The sequence below is a fragment of the Diabrotica virgifera genome, chromosome 6 (assembly GCF_917563875.1).
Source record: "Diabrotica virgifera virgifera chromosome 6, PGI_DIABVI_V3a".
In the NCBI taxonomy this organism is placed as follows: domain Eukaryota; kingdom Metazoa; phylum Arthropoda; class Insecta; order Coleoptera; family Chrysomelidae; genus Diabrotica; species Diabrotica virgifera.
The window spans coordinates 241887330-241904190 of NC_065448.1; the positions used below are offsets into that span (position 1 = coordinate 241887330).

At 34.2% G+C, this 16861-nt stretch overlaps 1 protein-coding gene across 2 annotated transcripts in view; it reads right to left on the reverse strand.

Moving 5' to 3' along the window:
* The window catches only part of LOC126887443 (integrin alpha-PS3-like), a 107167-nt gene that overhangs the window by 70351 nt on the left and 19955 nt on the right, over positions 1 to 16861 (reverse strand). For both annotated transcript variants that reach the window (XM_050654981.1, XM_050654980.1), the window contains exons 2-7: positions 14757 to 14872; positions 10055 to 10137; positions 9177 to 9294; positions 5786 to 5874; positions 2727 to 2931; positions 498 to 586 (exon numbers count right to left, since the gene is read on the reverse strand). In XM_050654981.1, the coding sequence (XP_050510938.1) occupies positions 498 to 586; positions 2727 to 2931; positions 5786 to 5874; positions 9177 to 9294; positions 10055 to 10087 (534 nt within the window). In that variant the 5' untranslated portion in view covers positions 10088 to 10137; positions 14757 to 14872. The remainder of the gene's footprint in view (positions 1 to 497; positions 587 to 2726; positions 2932 to 5785; positions 5875 to 9176; positions 9295 to 10054; positions 10138 to 14756; positions 14873 to 16861) is intronic.

Below are 16861 nucleotides of genomic sequence, written 5' to 3' on the forward strand. Positions count from 1 at the left end.
CTATAATATTGGCCGCATTAAAAGACCCTCACCCACCAAAATCCATAAAAATCGTTCTAGTGGTTTCCGAGAAATTACCGTGTTGCCAGACTTTTTCGCAATCCTGTATAGCTATCATCATCAATCAGCCAATCGCGTCCACTGCTAGATATAGGCCTCCCTCAGTTCTTTCCAGTGTCTTTCATCTAGTCGGTGGTCGTCCTCGGTTTCTTTTATAGTTTCTGGGCCTCTACTCCATGATTAGATTATCCAAACTTACAACCAAAAGTTTTCTAGTAATCGACAAATGTAAGAACTTTCTTGAATATAGCTTACGTATACAATATTAAAGATGGTGATAAATGAATTATTTTTAATTTAAAAATCATATTTCATATACCTACAAGTAGCATCAAAACCAAGAGATATATTAAATATCTAATTGTTTTATTTCGTTTTTTTTTTATTTTCGTAACTAAATAGATCTATAAATAGATATGAATAAAATTAATACTTACTTTTCCTTTATAATCCATTGCTTTTGGTGTTCCTGACGCGTAATAAAGAGTACTTGGACCAAAATAATACCCTGACGATACACTATAACCTGGAATAAATATTTTCGACTGAATAATAATATTGTAAGGTAATCAACAAAATCATAGAAGACATTAACAGTACAGGAAAAATGTATAAGATGGCAGAAAAGCAAATAAAAATCCTCTGTTATGCTGACGACGCAATCTTAATCTCCGATAACGAGGATAATTTACAGCGAATGGCACAGACTTTCAATACAGCGGCGAAGAACTACAGCATGAAAATATCAACCCTAAGACCAACCCTAAATAGTAATAATTAACAACGAACTAAAGAACAAGTCTCGAGATTCGAATATCTGGGAGTCAAAATATGTAGCTATTGTTAAAAAGAGGGAGATGTTAAAAAGAGCGTCCGAAAACAAGCAAATAAAGCCAATAACGTGTCAGGATGTCTGACGGATGTCGTCTGGAGAAATAAAGATATGAGGCTAGGGATATTTGTATAAACGGAATATTCTAATAAGCGGGTCTATACCGGAGTCAAACCAGACATAACTGCTAGAGGAGCAAAGATTGTTCTCGCATTTGCAGATGACGTAGATGCAGTAGAACAGACAACACTGGAAGTTAAGGACATAGTTTCGAAGAAGGAACACTAAACGGCCTGTAAATAAACGAAGAAAAAACTAAATACATGGTTGTCTCAAGAAATGAACGACAGCGGACAATACAAAACATTACCATAAACGATCATAATTTTGAGGTGGTCCAAGAATTCAAGTACCTAGGAACAACAATTACCAGAGACGACACAGGAGAACAGGAGGTTGAAATACGAATACTGTCGGGGAATCATTTTTTTTTGCTGTTCAACATCTAATGAGGTAAGCTTCTCTCAAGACGTGCCAAAATCCAAATGTACAAAACCATAATACAACCAGAAGAGACATACGGAAGTGAAACATGGACATTGAGAAAGAAAGAAAGCCATAAACTCTTAGTATGGGAATCATGTGAGTTATATATTATGATGCTTGAAGGGACAGCGTGACACATGAGTGAAGGAGTAGATGCAACAATGAATTAGAGACTCTCTTCGGACAGGGAAATATCATGAGATACATAAAAGCCAATAGACTAAGATTGGTACGGCACGTGGTACGGAGTGATGAAGCCAGACTGATTAGCAATGTGTTTTGGGAAAGACCAGATGGTAGAAGACGGCAGGACGGCCTAGAAAACGGTGGAAATATGCAGTCAGAGAAGACCTGGAGAAGATAGAAGTGACTCCATGGAAAATAGTAGCACAGGATCGGAACCAATGGAAGACAAGAGTAAACACGGCAGAGACTCACGAAGATTTGTAAATGAGAAAGATGATGATGACTGTATAGAACTTACCAAACGGAGAACGCGGAGAACGCTTCCGCACGGATAAGAATTGGTATCACCACGTCGGAGGAATTCCTCATTGACACCGGGCTTAGACAAGGAGATCCTCTCGCCCCCTGCTGTTTAACTTCGCACTGAAACATGCAGTAAGGATAGCTCAGCCACAACTGACAAGCGTATTTGCCGCCCAAGGATCAAAAATACTATTGGCCTTTGCGGATGACGTGGACACAATTGCACAATCCACCAAAGATGCAAAAGAAGTTTTCACCCTATTCGAGAACGGAGCCAAGGAAGTTGGTCTTAAAGGTCAACGAGGACAAGACCAAGTACATGGTGGTTACGAAGAACCCAAGACCAAGGGTTAGACAAAACGTAACAATTAATGAATACAACTTTGAAGTCGTCAAAGAATTTAAGTACGAATCTGAAAATAAGTATGAAAAGGACGTGACAGCCAGGATCATTGCAGGAAACAGGGCATATTACTATGGAGATGAAAACATAGTACGCTACATTAAAGCAAACCGAATAAGATGGGCGGGCCACGTGCTAAGATCGAGTGGCAAAAGACTTCTGAACGCCATATTCTGGGAAAGGCCTGATGGTAAAAGGTCAGTTGGTCGCCCAAGAAAGAGATGGAAGGACGCAGTAGCCAGTGATCTACGCAAAATGGGAGAGCAGCAATGGGAAATAGCTGCTCACGACCGACAACAATGGAAGGAAATAGTAAACGCGGCCAAGACTAACATAGAGTTGTAGAGCCAAATAATGATGATGATGATATAATGATGATGACTGTATAGAACTTACCAAAGAGATTAAAAGCTCCATTTTGGGTAGCATCTGGTACCGTTACGTTATTAAATGGTTCTAGTGCTCTTCTCTTTCGCTTTGGATCGCTTTGTCTTTTACGTCTGCTTGGCTCAGGGATATCGTATTCTAGATCAGATACTAGAAGAGGAGTTCCAGCCCAGTTCAAAGTACCCGGTGCTCCCAAAATTAATTCGTTTGCACGCTAAAATAGAATGATATACGACATGAAACATTATTTAGCTGATACATTACTTACTACATCACCTTCTTTAAAACAAAAAAGTATCAAAATTTTTTTTTAAAAAACGCTTTTCTTTAGTTACGAGTGACTAGATATAAAAATATTATAAAAAAATCAACTAAAATGCAAAAAATAAAAAAATTCAAACTAGAAGGATTATTCGAAAAAAAAACTGTTAGACAGATTAAATATATAAAAATCTCACACATTCGTTAAAAAAAAGCGTGGAGCGCATCTTCATCGAACGTGTTAGATTTTTTAAATTGTTTAACGAATGTGTGATATTTTTGTATATTTAATCTGTTTAACAGTTTTTTTAGAATAATCCTTCGACTTTGAATTTTTTTGCTTTTTAGTTAATTTTTTTATGATATGTTTAATTCTAGTCACTCGTAACTAAAGAAAAGCGTTTCTTAAAATTATTTTTCATATTTTTTTGTTTTTTACTTTTTGGTCTTACACTTTTCAAACATTAAAATATATCGTCATGTTTATTAAAATATATGTACAAAACATATTATGATGTACAAACATGAAAAATAGTCGGAATCGGTAAAAAATTTCAAACTTTATTGTCTATTTATACATAAAGCATAACGTAAAAAATTAACGCAAAAAGTGAAATTATGCATAGTTAATATAATTAGCTACAATCTGTAACAGTTTCAAGTTTCTTCATTGTAAAAACCAAGAGAATTTAAGCAATTTCCATTAATAGCTATTTGTATAACAAGGGTGGAAAGTGCTACTTTTCCTCCCGAGGGCAGTAATCATTCAAAGGAGGAAAAGGTACTTTACTCCCATGTTATACATAGGTATGATTTTTCCACCATCTTCAAATAACAAGTCAATTTTTCATTTTTAAATAATTTAATTATGTAACTAACTAACAAAATTTATTAAAGAACTAAAACTAACAAGTAGGTACATTATAACCGTCAACTGTCAAATATAAGTCAAATTATCAATGTAAACATTGTTAAATCAAAATAACAATTTACTGTTTTTTGCCACTCTGTAAAATACAGGGTGTTCTATAAATAAACGTTAAAATGTATAGATACTTACGTATGTAAAAGATAATAAAATATTATATAGGGCGTCAATAAGTTATTTCATCAATGATATATCATGACGTCACTATTACTTTTACTCCCTAGGGAGGAAAAGTACGACTTTGCTCTCTACAATCAGGTTAGGAAAAGTATACCTTCGGTAGAAGTAGGTGGAAAAATCATTTTATTATTTAAACAATTAATGAACTTAAAAAAAAATTTATTGACTAGTCGTGTAGTGTTCCCGCGAATGCATAAGTCTGCAAATTTTGATTCATTTGCATTAAAGAAAAGGCAGTCAAATTTATGTATTTGACCCAAGCGATTGGACTAAAGAAAAGCGTTTAAGAACAATTTTGAACTAAATATTTGAGTATGGTCTCATATAATCATAATACACTTCTCCAACAAATTAACGCACCACCTTAAAAATGGGCTATTTTTAATGCCTTGAATTTTCTAAACCTGTTGTCTGATTTAAGTGATTTTTAACGTATTATAGCCTTATTCTTTATCAAAATCGCTGTAATAATATTGTTGCAAGACAGGTAAATTGTCATTGTATACCGGGTGTACCAATCAAACTGTGTTTTTTTCTCAAAGTTCACCACATTCTGTGGAATATTCTAGCATTTATGAAATACTGAAATTAAAACCTAACTATACCCTCAGGTTTTCTTAACATTCTGTTTTTTATTTCATTCGCTTATGTTGGATAATAATAAAAAAGTTAGGTAGGTACTTTAGATTAGATTAGATTAGATTATGTGAGATCGTTAAGGCTATGGAGCCTCTCAGCACTTCGACCTATAAAGATCTTTTGTGCGTACCTTAATCTAGTTAAACTCTAGGATGCCATTACTTCTGATGAAATTAATTAGCATCCTAAGTGACTTGTTTCCTATGTCAGAGGGCGTTAGGGTGACCTCTTCTAGGAATTTTAGTCGTTTGCAGAACGACTAGGTACTTTAACAACTAGTCATGTTGTTCATCAACACAGAATGTTTCTAAATAAGTGCTACAAACTTTCAGGGGTAATTGTGCATGAAACATTTATGACAGTTTGCTTTATAAACATATGTCCGCAAATGCTTCCTTTCCGAGATACGGTATGTTGAAATTTTTCTTACAAGCTGACGATTTATATACCTAGGTATTGCTCTAAAACAGATTGAGATATACAAATGAAATTTGGTGGCTTTTAAAGGGTAGTTATTGCGCATTTTTTTGACATACAATTAAAATTTTATATTCTCCATTGGCGCGCGTACTGATCATATTACCCGTATGTATGCCAATGGTGAATATAAAATTCGTAATTGTTTGTCAAAAAATGCGCAATAACTAAACTATTAAAACCCACCAAATTTCATTTGTATATCTCAACCGGTTCAAGAGCAATAAATAAACCGTTAGTTTGTAAGAAAAATTTCAACACACCGTTATCAAACTGTCATTATTTCTCGCGCAGAATTACACCTTAAAGTTTGCCAAGTATTAAAAACACCCTATATTGACGAAAAACTAGGCTAGTTGTTAAAGTAGGTACTTATCTAACTTTTTTATTATACCTGTCTAGCAACAATATTACTACAGCGATATTATTAAAGAATAAGGCTATAAAATATAAAAAATCACTTAAATCGGACAACAGGTTTAGGAAATTCGAGACATCAAAAATGACCCACTATTAAGGTGGTGCGTTAATTTCTTGGAGAAGTGGATTTTAATATTTGAGTTTAGTTTGGTTATTTACTTACTTCAGGTAAATGCGCAGAAAAACCTGCTTGCGCCTGACCATACCAATACACGCTTCCCAGATTTTTTCCATATGAATATGTTCCTTTTGCTAAAACAAAGTAATTAATAAATAAATTATTTAACCTTAAATGAATGGCACACGGTAATTATTTTATTAAATTATTTCATATTAAATAGTTAGAATATACAGGGTGTTACATTGGGAAAGCAACATTCATTAACTGTAGAAAGGAGACACTTAAGCGGTCTCAAAAATACTATACTTAATGGATCTTACTTTATCAATAACAAAGGAACTGGGCGTTTTATCTACTTCGCCATTTTATTAATTAGTTCATAACTTTTTAACCACACTGTCTATTTATTTTATATTTGGCATACAAATATTCTTTAAGATGTCCAATCAATTAATTTATTTATAATTATAAAAAATCCAGACTCGGATTAAAAAATATTGGAAAAACGCTCCGACCCAGAAAGAACGCCTGGGGGAAATACTATTTTAGCCCAATTTTTCGATTCTCCAATACTTTCTATGTAAATAGTATACTCTTCATTGGTAACGCTAAAGTCATTAGTTTTCTAGTTATTTGAAATTAAACATGAAACGGGTCAGTTATTTTGATTAATTTATGATATGATTCATATGATTAATATTTAAAAACTGTTTGTACCCAGTACTTTAAAACTATTTGACGAATCCTTATCATACTTCGTAGAGAGTGTAGGTACTGTACACCCTACTAAATTATGTTAAATAGTCCTTTCTGACTACTACCTGAGGCGTACGACAGGGGAAACTGATTAGTTGACCCTTCCCAAACTCTACTCCACTGACGGAATAGCTATTTCAGTGTAATTCCAATACTTTTTATTTAAATAATATACCCTTCATTCGTAACGATAAAATCATTATAGATCTGGATCCCGCGTACCAAAAAAAGGTGATTAATAGCAAGCTGAAAATTTGTTAATAACTTTGATGTATGGGAACACTGGAACAGAGGAAGTTTTAATTGTGGAACAGGTTAATAATTTGGAACGTCAGACTACGAAAACGTTCCATGTATTTTGTCGGGCAGAACTTCCAATTGATTTGTTAAATACCATTTCATTAAACTCTCATGCAAAAATCAGACTGGTGTTTATCACCAACTGGGCATTTTAATGAGTGGAACACAAAGAAAATGTAAAATGACAGGAATCATGTTGGTTAGTAATAGCAGTCTGATTTATACATGAGAGTTTAATGAAAGGGTAACAAATCAATTGGATGTTCTGTCCGACAAAATACATGGGACGTTTTCGTAATCTGACGTTTTAAATTTTTAAAATGTTCCACAATTAAACATTTCCCCTATTCCAATGTTCCCGTACAATAAAGTTTGTCCGACTAGACACTGTTAAGCTATTAACAAATTTTCAGCTTGCTACTAATTAGCTTTTTTTTGGTACGCGGGATCCAGGTCCAGGTCTATTAGTTTTCGAGATATATGAAGTTAAGAGTGTAGGCGCAAATATTTTACGGCTATCCTAATTTTTCTGTATTCATACTGGTATGAATATGTAAAAATTACTTGACAATATCATCAATAACTTTAAAAAGATGGCTTTTGAATGTTCTTGGATAACTGTTACTTGTATAATATTGCTTAAATTATTAATTCAGTTAACTAATATGATCATTTTTCACTAACTATGTATTCAGTGATTGTAATAATTTATATACTGAACAACAAAAACTAAAAAATTGATTTTTTGATAATATATTGTTACTATGGAACTCTTACAATTTTGAACATCTTTAACAACAAATTACTTGGATCACAGAATATATCCTGGTATATTCTCTGCTTCGATCTTTCATAAATAATAAACAATAAATAACTTTTTATTAAGTTGACGTCTTAAATCAATTATTTATCAAATACACTATCAATATTATATAATCAACAACTCAAAATATTCCCGATGCCATGTCAAATATTTAAAATTCTCACTGTATTGTCACCATGTTCTATTCGACTCAGTGCGTTGTATCCTGTATGACAAAGATAGCGAAAGTTCGATTGGGAAAATATCACCACGGCCATTGTGTGTATTTTTTTCGAATCCTGAAAAAACTATTAAATATTTTAAAATGCAGAATGAAAGACTAAATTATTATCGAGGGCCGAAAGTCCCTTGGAATAAATAAAAAGTTTCTTTTGAATGATATATTTGAAATTAAAAATCACACTACATTATCTCTTAGTTTTTCACCCCTGTAACTTATTAAAATAAACATTATAGAAGTTTTCAGAGACTTTCGACCCTCAAAAAGAACGTAATCTTTCATTTTGCGTTTAAATTTGTTAAAAGTACAGTAAAACCTCGATATAACGGACCAATTGGGGGGACAGGTTATCCGTTAAAGCCGAAAGTCCGTTATACAAAAATATGTTTAAAATAAATCAAAAATTATTTTTTTTAAGTTTTGTTTGCACTTTTGAAATTTGCTGTTTGTTATACTATTATTAGAAATAACGTGTGATCCAAAATTATTGTCACCATAGGTAGCTCTGAACGACAGATATAGCTATACAGTGCGTGTCTATTATTAATTCAGATATACTTTCCAGTTTACGTCAACTTTGACAGATACTTGTCAGTGTACGTACGTTAACTTAAAAAACACTATAATTGAACATAAAAAGTAGCAGAGGAAGCAAAATTTTAACTTTATACGAATTAAAAGGTATTGCGATTGGGTATCTTTTCAACGTGTTTTCAATCTCTATTCTTTGTTTGGAAAAGTGATCATAACAACACTGAATATAGCGGCAGTTGGCCGTGACGTCACATTCCGGCGGTCTTTCAGATTAAAACAAGACATACGTAATTTTTTGCACGGATAGCTTTGATCCCAATAATTGTTGATCGCTCGTTATATCCGCATTATGCTATAATAAAAATTTTATTGAAATTCTTTGAAAAATACAGAGACGTTTTAATTTTTTTCACATTTGAGCGGATTTTTTTGTCCGTTATATCCGAAGTCCGTTAAATAGAGGTCCGTTATATCGAGGTTTTACTGTACTTATTAGTTTTCTCAGGATTCGAAAAAAATTAATCCTATTTAAATAGCATTGGAGCCGAAACTTTGTATCGATCCCCTTAAAAATAAAGAGATACAATACATTAATCAAAATAACTGTACCGTTTCATATTTAACTTCAAATATCTCGAAAACTAATGACTTTTTTCGTTACCAATGAAGAGTATACTGTTTACATAGAAAATATTGGAGAATTAATCTAAGTTAAATCTTAATATTTTGAGGTCTAGAATCTACAACTCAGAGATTTGACATTCTTAATGATACACACTGTATGTAAAACATATACTTACATGTATCCAACAATGGCTTAATATTTTTAAATTCGGTTTTATTTAAAAATGACCAAAAACATGCCCCCATTGTCCTGTAGTCACCGTTTACGACGTAAAATTGTCGAAAACCACATACCTAAAATACAAAAATAGATACTCGTACAATTTTGGCTAGAAACTGAAAATTGATTAATTTTAATTAAATAATACTTTCGTTGTAAAGCGAAACAAGAACCGTCTTATATTTCAGTTTGTTCAGAGAACATCATAAGCACCCTAACGGGTTTCAAACCTCATTAGTTTATCGTCAGAGAGTGCTGCTGTATAACTAAAATTCGGACTGCCAGTATCGATTCACAACGAAATAACATGATGGTATGGATGTCGTGGCGACATCTGCCAAAAACAAGCGAAAATTTTGCTTTTAAAAATTATATAATGTCATAAACAAAACTTTATTGGGATCAATTTTTTGGTAACACCTTCTTGGTTTCTAAAATTTGCAAACCAACGAATTTCCGGAGAAAATAAGTCCGAGGGAGATCTAAGAGTTGCATCTCACTTCTCGCATGTCCAGCGTGGTAAAATATAATACGGCTCTTGTTTTACAACGAAATTATTATTTATTTATATTATTTTCACTTCAACTGAGTATGCGGGGCCATTTTCGTTAAAATTTTACCGTGCTGGACAGGTGAGAAGTGAGATGTAACTTTTAGATCTCCCTTAGCCTTCTTTGCTCCGGCAATTCGTTGGTTTGCAAATTTTAGAAACCACTAAGGTGTTACCAAAAAATTTGTCACAATAAAGTTTTGTTTTTGGTATTATTTCATTTTATTAAAAGCAAAACTTTCGCTTGCTTAATTTTAATTTATTAGGGAAAATATATATCTTACCGCAACTCTTGACTGGTTGTAAGATATATCCATAGTTCCTCCAACAAAACCGTGCTTCCATTGTTCCTGTGGCGGTTCTATAGCTAAAAATATTAATGATTATTTCATTCATAGAAGATTCTGGCCAATAGAAAGCTACAGAAATAAAAATTAAACTGATAATTTTTGATAATATCCCGTCGTCAAGTATATTACGTCAGATGCCCTTCGTTGCTACGAAAAAATACATTCAGTGACATTAATGACAATTAATGTTTTAAAAATTATAAAAGTGATGACTTTTAACCGTCAAATATTTATAACAACTGTGTCTTTAATTGTACTAATTTGTACTTACATAAATAAATTACAATAAAATTTTGGTTTTGAACAGTTTTATTCATGAAATAATCGCAACAAATTGCACCCGATCTCTAAAATTATTATCGAATTTTTGCCCTCGTGACACTTTGACATAATTTCAGTCCCCTTCGGGTCGTGAAATTAAAACTGTCAAAGTGTCACTCGGGAAAAATTCGATAATTTTAGAGCTCTTGTGCAATTACTACTGATAATTAAGTTAGTAATAATAACTAATAACGTACGCATGTTCCGCGCTTAGCTATTCATTTGGCATTGTTAAGTTGACAAAAACGGATATAGAGAATCTTCAGCGAAAAGTAAGAACACACCCATATAATATCACATAAGCATAACCCAGAAGGGTTAAATATTATCCCTTCTGGGTTATGCTTATGTGATAATATATCACAATGTGACATCAACCATATTCTTTTCAAGTGCGGTAAACATAAGTCTGAAACAGATCAGCTCTATTTAAAATTAACAGATCTTAAAATTCAGACTCCCATAAATATCACCCATTTACTTTCTTTAGACAGTAGAGAAATATTTGAGCTAATATGTAACTTTCTTTTTAAAGTTGGATATATTATTTAAAAACCAATAACCTTTACTACCATTCTGTGGCTAAAGGACTAGCTTCCAAGCCAACTCTTCAAACACACACACACACATAAGAACACACCTCACAAAGGCACAAAAACACCATCCTCGAAGTGCAGTAGAAAGAACGACATTACCACGGAATTTGGGAGGAAGAGGACTTATATGGATATAGGTGAGCAATTAGATAAACAGATTGCTAAATTAAGAACTTATTTTCAGATGCAGACTGAGACGTCTAATCTACCTCGCGCTATTTGTGCAGTGGTTGACACAACACCGATCAAACTGAGGGAACCAGAAATGCGCGTAAACCGCTTTACAAAGGACGAAAAAATGCACACCTAGATGGGTAAACCTCTGCAGAGGCGACATCTTAATGAGGTCAGCCTAGAATATGTCGACAATATGGCGTCGAACTATTGGTTGACAACAGGATCAGATGTTTCCTGAAACAAAAGGTTCATTACTACCTGTAATATATCGTCAAAGACCCGCAAGGTCCAAAACGGCAAATGCCGATATGGATGTCAAGTCCACGAAACCATCCAACATCTTACAGGGGGTTGCCAGGCATTTGCTTCAACTGTATACAAGGAACGGCATGACTCAGTAAGAAAGATCCTTCATCAAGAGATAGCTATCAAACTGGGATGGGACTTCTGCAAACGGACCATCACCCATATTATCAACACGTTCCTGAGAGTATGAAGTATAAACAGTGGCACATAATAGACCAGATGGTCTATTCCGTGCCAAGTGTCTTTTTTCCCCTGGAAGCCGTCTGTTGTGAACCGGTTGTACTGCAGTCACTTGTCTTATTGTAAATCTTCCATTCGTTTATGAAACCCATTCCAGAATTCTGGAACCCTGTACCAGCTTGTACAGGTCTAGTGGGTGGGTGCCATATATATTTGGAGTCACTTCGATGTCTCCGAAAAGTGTTTGCCGCCTCCGATCCAATGCCTCACAGTCATGCAAAATATGGTTGACTGTTTCAGGTTCTCTGTTACAGAGTCTGCAGTTCAAGTCTCCATGAAACAGCCCCATTGTATGCAGGTGACCCTTAACTGGCGCATGTCCAGTGAGGAAACCTGTTATGACTCTGAGCTGATTCCTGCTTGTTTTCAGCAGTAACTCAGCCCTACTACACATGTCCGTCCGATATACATCTTGCCATGTGTTTGACCGGGTACACTCTCCCAGTGTGAGTTGTGTTGGCTTCGAATCCAGGCTTTTTTTAGTTCGCGGACGGTGCTTTTTGGCACTCCCACGGCCGGCTCTAGACCCAGGTATTTTGTAGCTGATGCTCTCTTGGCAAGTGCATCAGCTCTTTTATTGTCGTATATGCCCCGATGACCTGGAACCCATACCAGTATAACACTGTTATGTTGGTCCAGTCTGTCAAGTTCTTGTCGAGATTCCCACACCAGCCTAGAGTTCACACCAGTTCGAATGCCATCAGGTTGTGCCAAGTGTCCTACATAATAGACGTATTAGTTAATAAATAAACGACATAAACAACACTCATTGATGTGGCGATACCCGTCAACAATAATCTACACACTAAATTTAGTGAAAAGATCGCTAAGTAGGTACAGACATCGCGAAATAAAAATACGAAGACAATGGAGAATGCAAAGTACCCAGACAATACCTATTGTAGTCTCTACTACTGGAGCCATTCCGAAGAACCTCCTGGAAAACGTAAAAAATCTGGGTCCGAATGAACATGTCTATAAGACCATGCAGGGAGCTGTACTATAGCACTATTCTCGACGGCCAGATGTGTACGAACATTTTTGGGAGATACTGTTCCATACCAAGTCACCTTGGGCTCGATAACACGGAAAGAATCTCACAGAGCTCAATTCTTCTGATACCGTAAATATCTAGGATTAGTAAATTTTCCTCTTAAAGGAAGTGAGGTCCGTGCAGCTAAATCTGGATAAATCGATCAAAAAAAAAAAACCATCACGTTCAGTCATCCACTGTTTCGACTGTTCCTTGGTCTCTGGTGTGTAACAGTTCTTCTTCTTAAAGTTCCCTCCTATCTGAGGTTGGATATCATAATGGCTGTGGTCACTTTGTTGGCTGCTGCTCTGAATAGCTATAATAAACTACAGTTAAACCACTCGCTAAGGTTCCTCAGCCAGGAGATGCGTCTTCTTCCTACGCTTCTTCTTCTTTGGATCCTTCCTTGCATAATAATTCTCAGCAACTCATATTTTTCTCCTCTGGTAATGTGACCCAAATATTCCAGTTTTCTAGTTTTTTTATACTCTTCATAATTTCTAACTCCTTATTTAAACGTCGTAGCACTTCAACATTGGTAATCCTTTGAACCCACTGCATTTTCAATATTCTTCTCTAACACCACATTTCGAACGCTTCTATTCTTCTTATGTGTTGACTCTTCAATGTCCAAGCTTCCATTCCGTATAGCAATATAGAAAATTTGTATCATCTTAGAGCCCTCAATTTGAGAGGCAACTGAAGGTCTTTGTTTGTAAGCAGTGTCTTCATTTTTATAAATGCTTACCTTACAGTTTCAATTCGGAGTTTAATTTCTTTGCTTTGGTCATTTTTGTCACTAACTTAGGTTTGCAGATATTTGTATGTCTTAACTTTTTCTATTTGGGTTTGCTCTATCATTAACCTTTCATTTCCATGTTCTGTTTTTGAGACAATCATAAATTTAGTTTTTTTCTTGTTTATCTTTAGTCCGTATCGAATGCAATAATCGTTAATTCTATTTAGCAATTTTTGTAGCGATTCCAGGGTGTCTGCCATTATAATGGTGTCATCAGCGAATATGTTATTTACTATTCTTCCATTTATAGAGATTCCATCACTTAGCTCCGCTATCGCTTCCTGAAATATGGCTTCACTGTACAGGTTAAATAGTAGCGGCGACAGAACACAACCCTGTCTTACTCCTCTGTTTATATCAATATTCTCGGAATCTTGTTCTTCTATCTTTATATTGGCCTTTTGATTCCAATACAGATTGATGATAATTCGTGAATCTCGTCTGTCTACATCTCTGTTTTTCAATAATTCTATTAGTTTTTCATGTCGGACCCTGTCGAACGCTTTTTAGAAGTCGATGAAACAGGAATAAATATCCAGGTTCATATCTAAGCATCTTTGAGAGAGGACATTAAACGCAAACAATGCCTCTCTTGTTCCAAGTCCTTTGCGGAACCCAAATTGGGTATCATCCATATCATATTCTAGCTTTCTGTATAATCTTCCATGAACTGTGTAACAGTGGATCCATGTTTTGTCGATGGTTGCCGACTCTGCTAAACCTCTCTAAACAGACCTTAGGTAGCAAGTTGTAACTCAGTTGGTATCTAAGGTCCGTTTAGAGAGGTTCTCTCTGGGCCCAAAACCCCCTAGTTGGGAAGCTTACGTTCCCATGAAGTTAATCACCTTAGAATTAAAACATCCTATAATATTATCAGCAAGTAGGTAACATAATACCAAATTTATAACATTGAAAAGGTTTTCACCCATATATTTAGTGGCTTTAAACATGTATACACTGCAGGAGCACTGAAGGTGGAATTATCATTCCGAAAACATTTTGTGATGTAGCCCGAAAGGGTTCTTTTAAATAAATAAACCTTTTGGAAAGGATTTTTAAATAAAAATTGTTGTGATTTATGGTATACCTACAGCCGATTACAGAAAATTAATTTATTTGTGCATTTTTTAAACAAATTGATTAAGCTAATATTTTTATACTCACAATGTGGAAAGTCAATTGGTCTACATTTCGTTTTTATGTGACAATCGTAAGCAATACCTGGCCGTTCAATGTTTGGATACTTGGTGTCATTTGATTTTGGAGATCCGATCAAAATTCTGAAACAAAATTAGAATTAAAAAACTATGTATTAAAGTGTCAGCCAAAAGTCCTCTTCCCCTCGTATCTTTTGAACGGTTATATTTACTTATTGGGGCCGTGCAAGTTCGAACTTTTTTCGCACTTTTAATTATATTGGCCAATCATATTGGTCCTGGTTGCTGGACAATTGTCAAGGCCATAGCCCAAAAATTTATAAGAAGGAAAAGTAAGATTCAGGTTATGTTATTAAAAGGTAAACAATTGTATGTAGTAAATAAAATTAATTATTAAAATGCACTACTACAAGCAAAATACTATTAATTAAATTTACTTTTATATAATAATTGCATATCATATCAATATTGTGGAGCAACACATAATTTTTCTTCTTCATTGACAGTAGATATGAAATATACCTACCTGAATTTGACAATTTCAATTGACAATGAATTATTTAAGAAAGTTGCAAGATTTCTCCGCTATTCGCGCACGATCGTTTCTCGTATCCCCTACAAGTACTTGCACACGGCGAATAGTAGTGAAATTTGGAGGCAGGAAATTCGCGAGCTCAAGCGAGGGTGCTGCCGCTTATTTGGAACTAGAGGAATTGGGATCAAAATATAAACCAATCATCCGTTAACCTATGTATGGACGTCATTTGAAAGCTTGTCGGATGTGCTCATTTAATAAATAATTTATTTATATTAATTAATTACATCAATAACACTATTAATTATAGAAAAATACGATATCCCAATTACATCGGCCATTTTCATGCAACTGCACTGCCACCTATAGTCGATTGAGTTGGCGAATAGGGTTTTTCATCGATTGTCATTTATAATATAATCATATAATCCGTGTATATTTATTTATTTATTTATTTATTTATTTATAAAAATCCAAACAGGTCCTAAAACCTTTTTACATGGACAGTTATAATCATAAACTTTATATAACAAATATAACTAATATATACAGTCATTAGCACAACTATTGATAGGCAGATATAGAAGACTTTAACACAAAAACAGCTAGACTAATGATATCTATTATCCATCTACTAGTTTAAAGTGCTCTTGCACTATATATCTATAGCAACCAACTGACATTGTAAAATCAATGTTTTTTACTAAATTTATATTGTTCGCTAGTTTCAACATGGCCTCTAGAGGAGAGCAAACAGATGTTCTTATTTTTCCAAACAACAACTGATATCTCGTTGCTTTTCGAGGAACATTAAATGGTATCCGCATTCGTAAATCAATTGTACCTGAAATATTATTAATTATTTTACATAAAATCATTGCCATTACAAATTTGCGCCTACTAGTCAAAGACAAAACTTCAAATTCTTCCCTTAGCATGGTTGATCTTATGGTTCCATAATCAGGCCATCGATGATGTTTTTTGAAATACAAATAACGAAGAAACTTATCTGAACTTTTTCTAGTGCCTCTAAATGTACTTACGGTTGTTGTCCCCAAATAATGGAACCAAATTCTAATATTGGTCTAACTAAAGTATTATATAATATTTTTATACCCTTAATACTAGTAAAATCGCAAGTTTGTCGACATATAAAACCCAGCATACGGTTCGCTCGTTTTGCAGCTTTACCAATATGTGTAGCAAATGACAGTTGATTATTATAAATCAAACCCAAATCCTTGATCTCACTGGTCCTTTTTAAAACATTCAGTCCTATTAAATAATCAAATACTATTGGTTCTCTTTTACGGGTAATAGACATAACGTAGCACTTATTTATTTTGAATTTGATCTTATTATTGTCACCCCATAATAAAATGTTCTCAATATCCCTTTGAATCATTACGCAATCCCTAACAGTTTGAATTATTTTGAATAACTTAAAATCATCTGCAAATAATAAATAATCTGAATACTGGATGACGTTTGCTAAATCATTTATAAACATTAAGAACAAAAGTGGTCCAAGATTAGACCCTTGTGGTACTCCCGAGTTAGCCTTAAATTTACCAGAA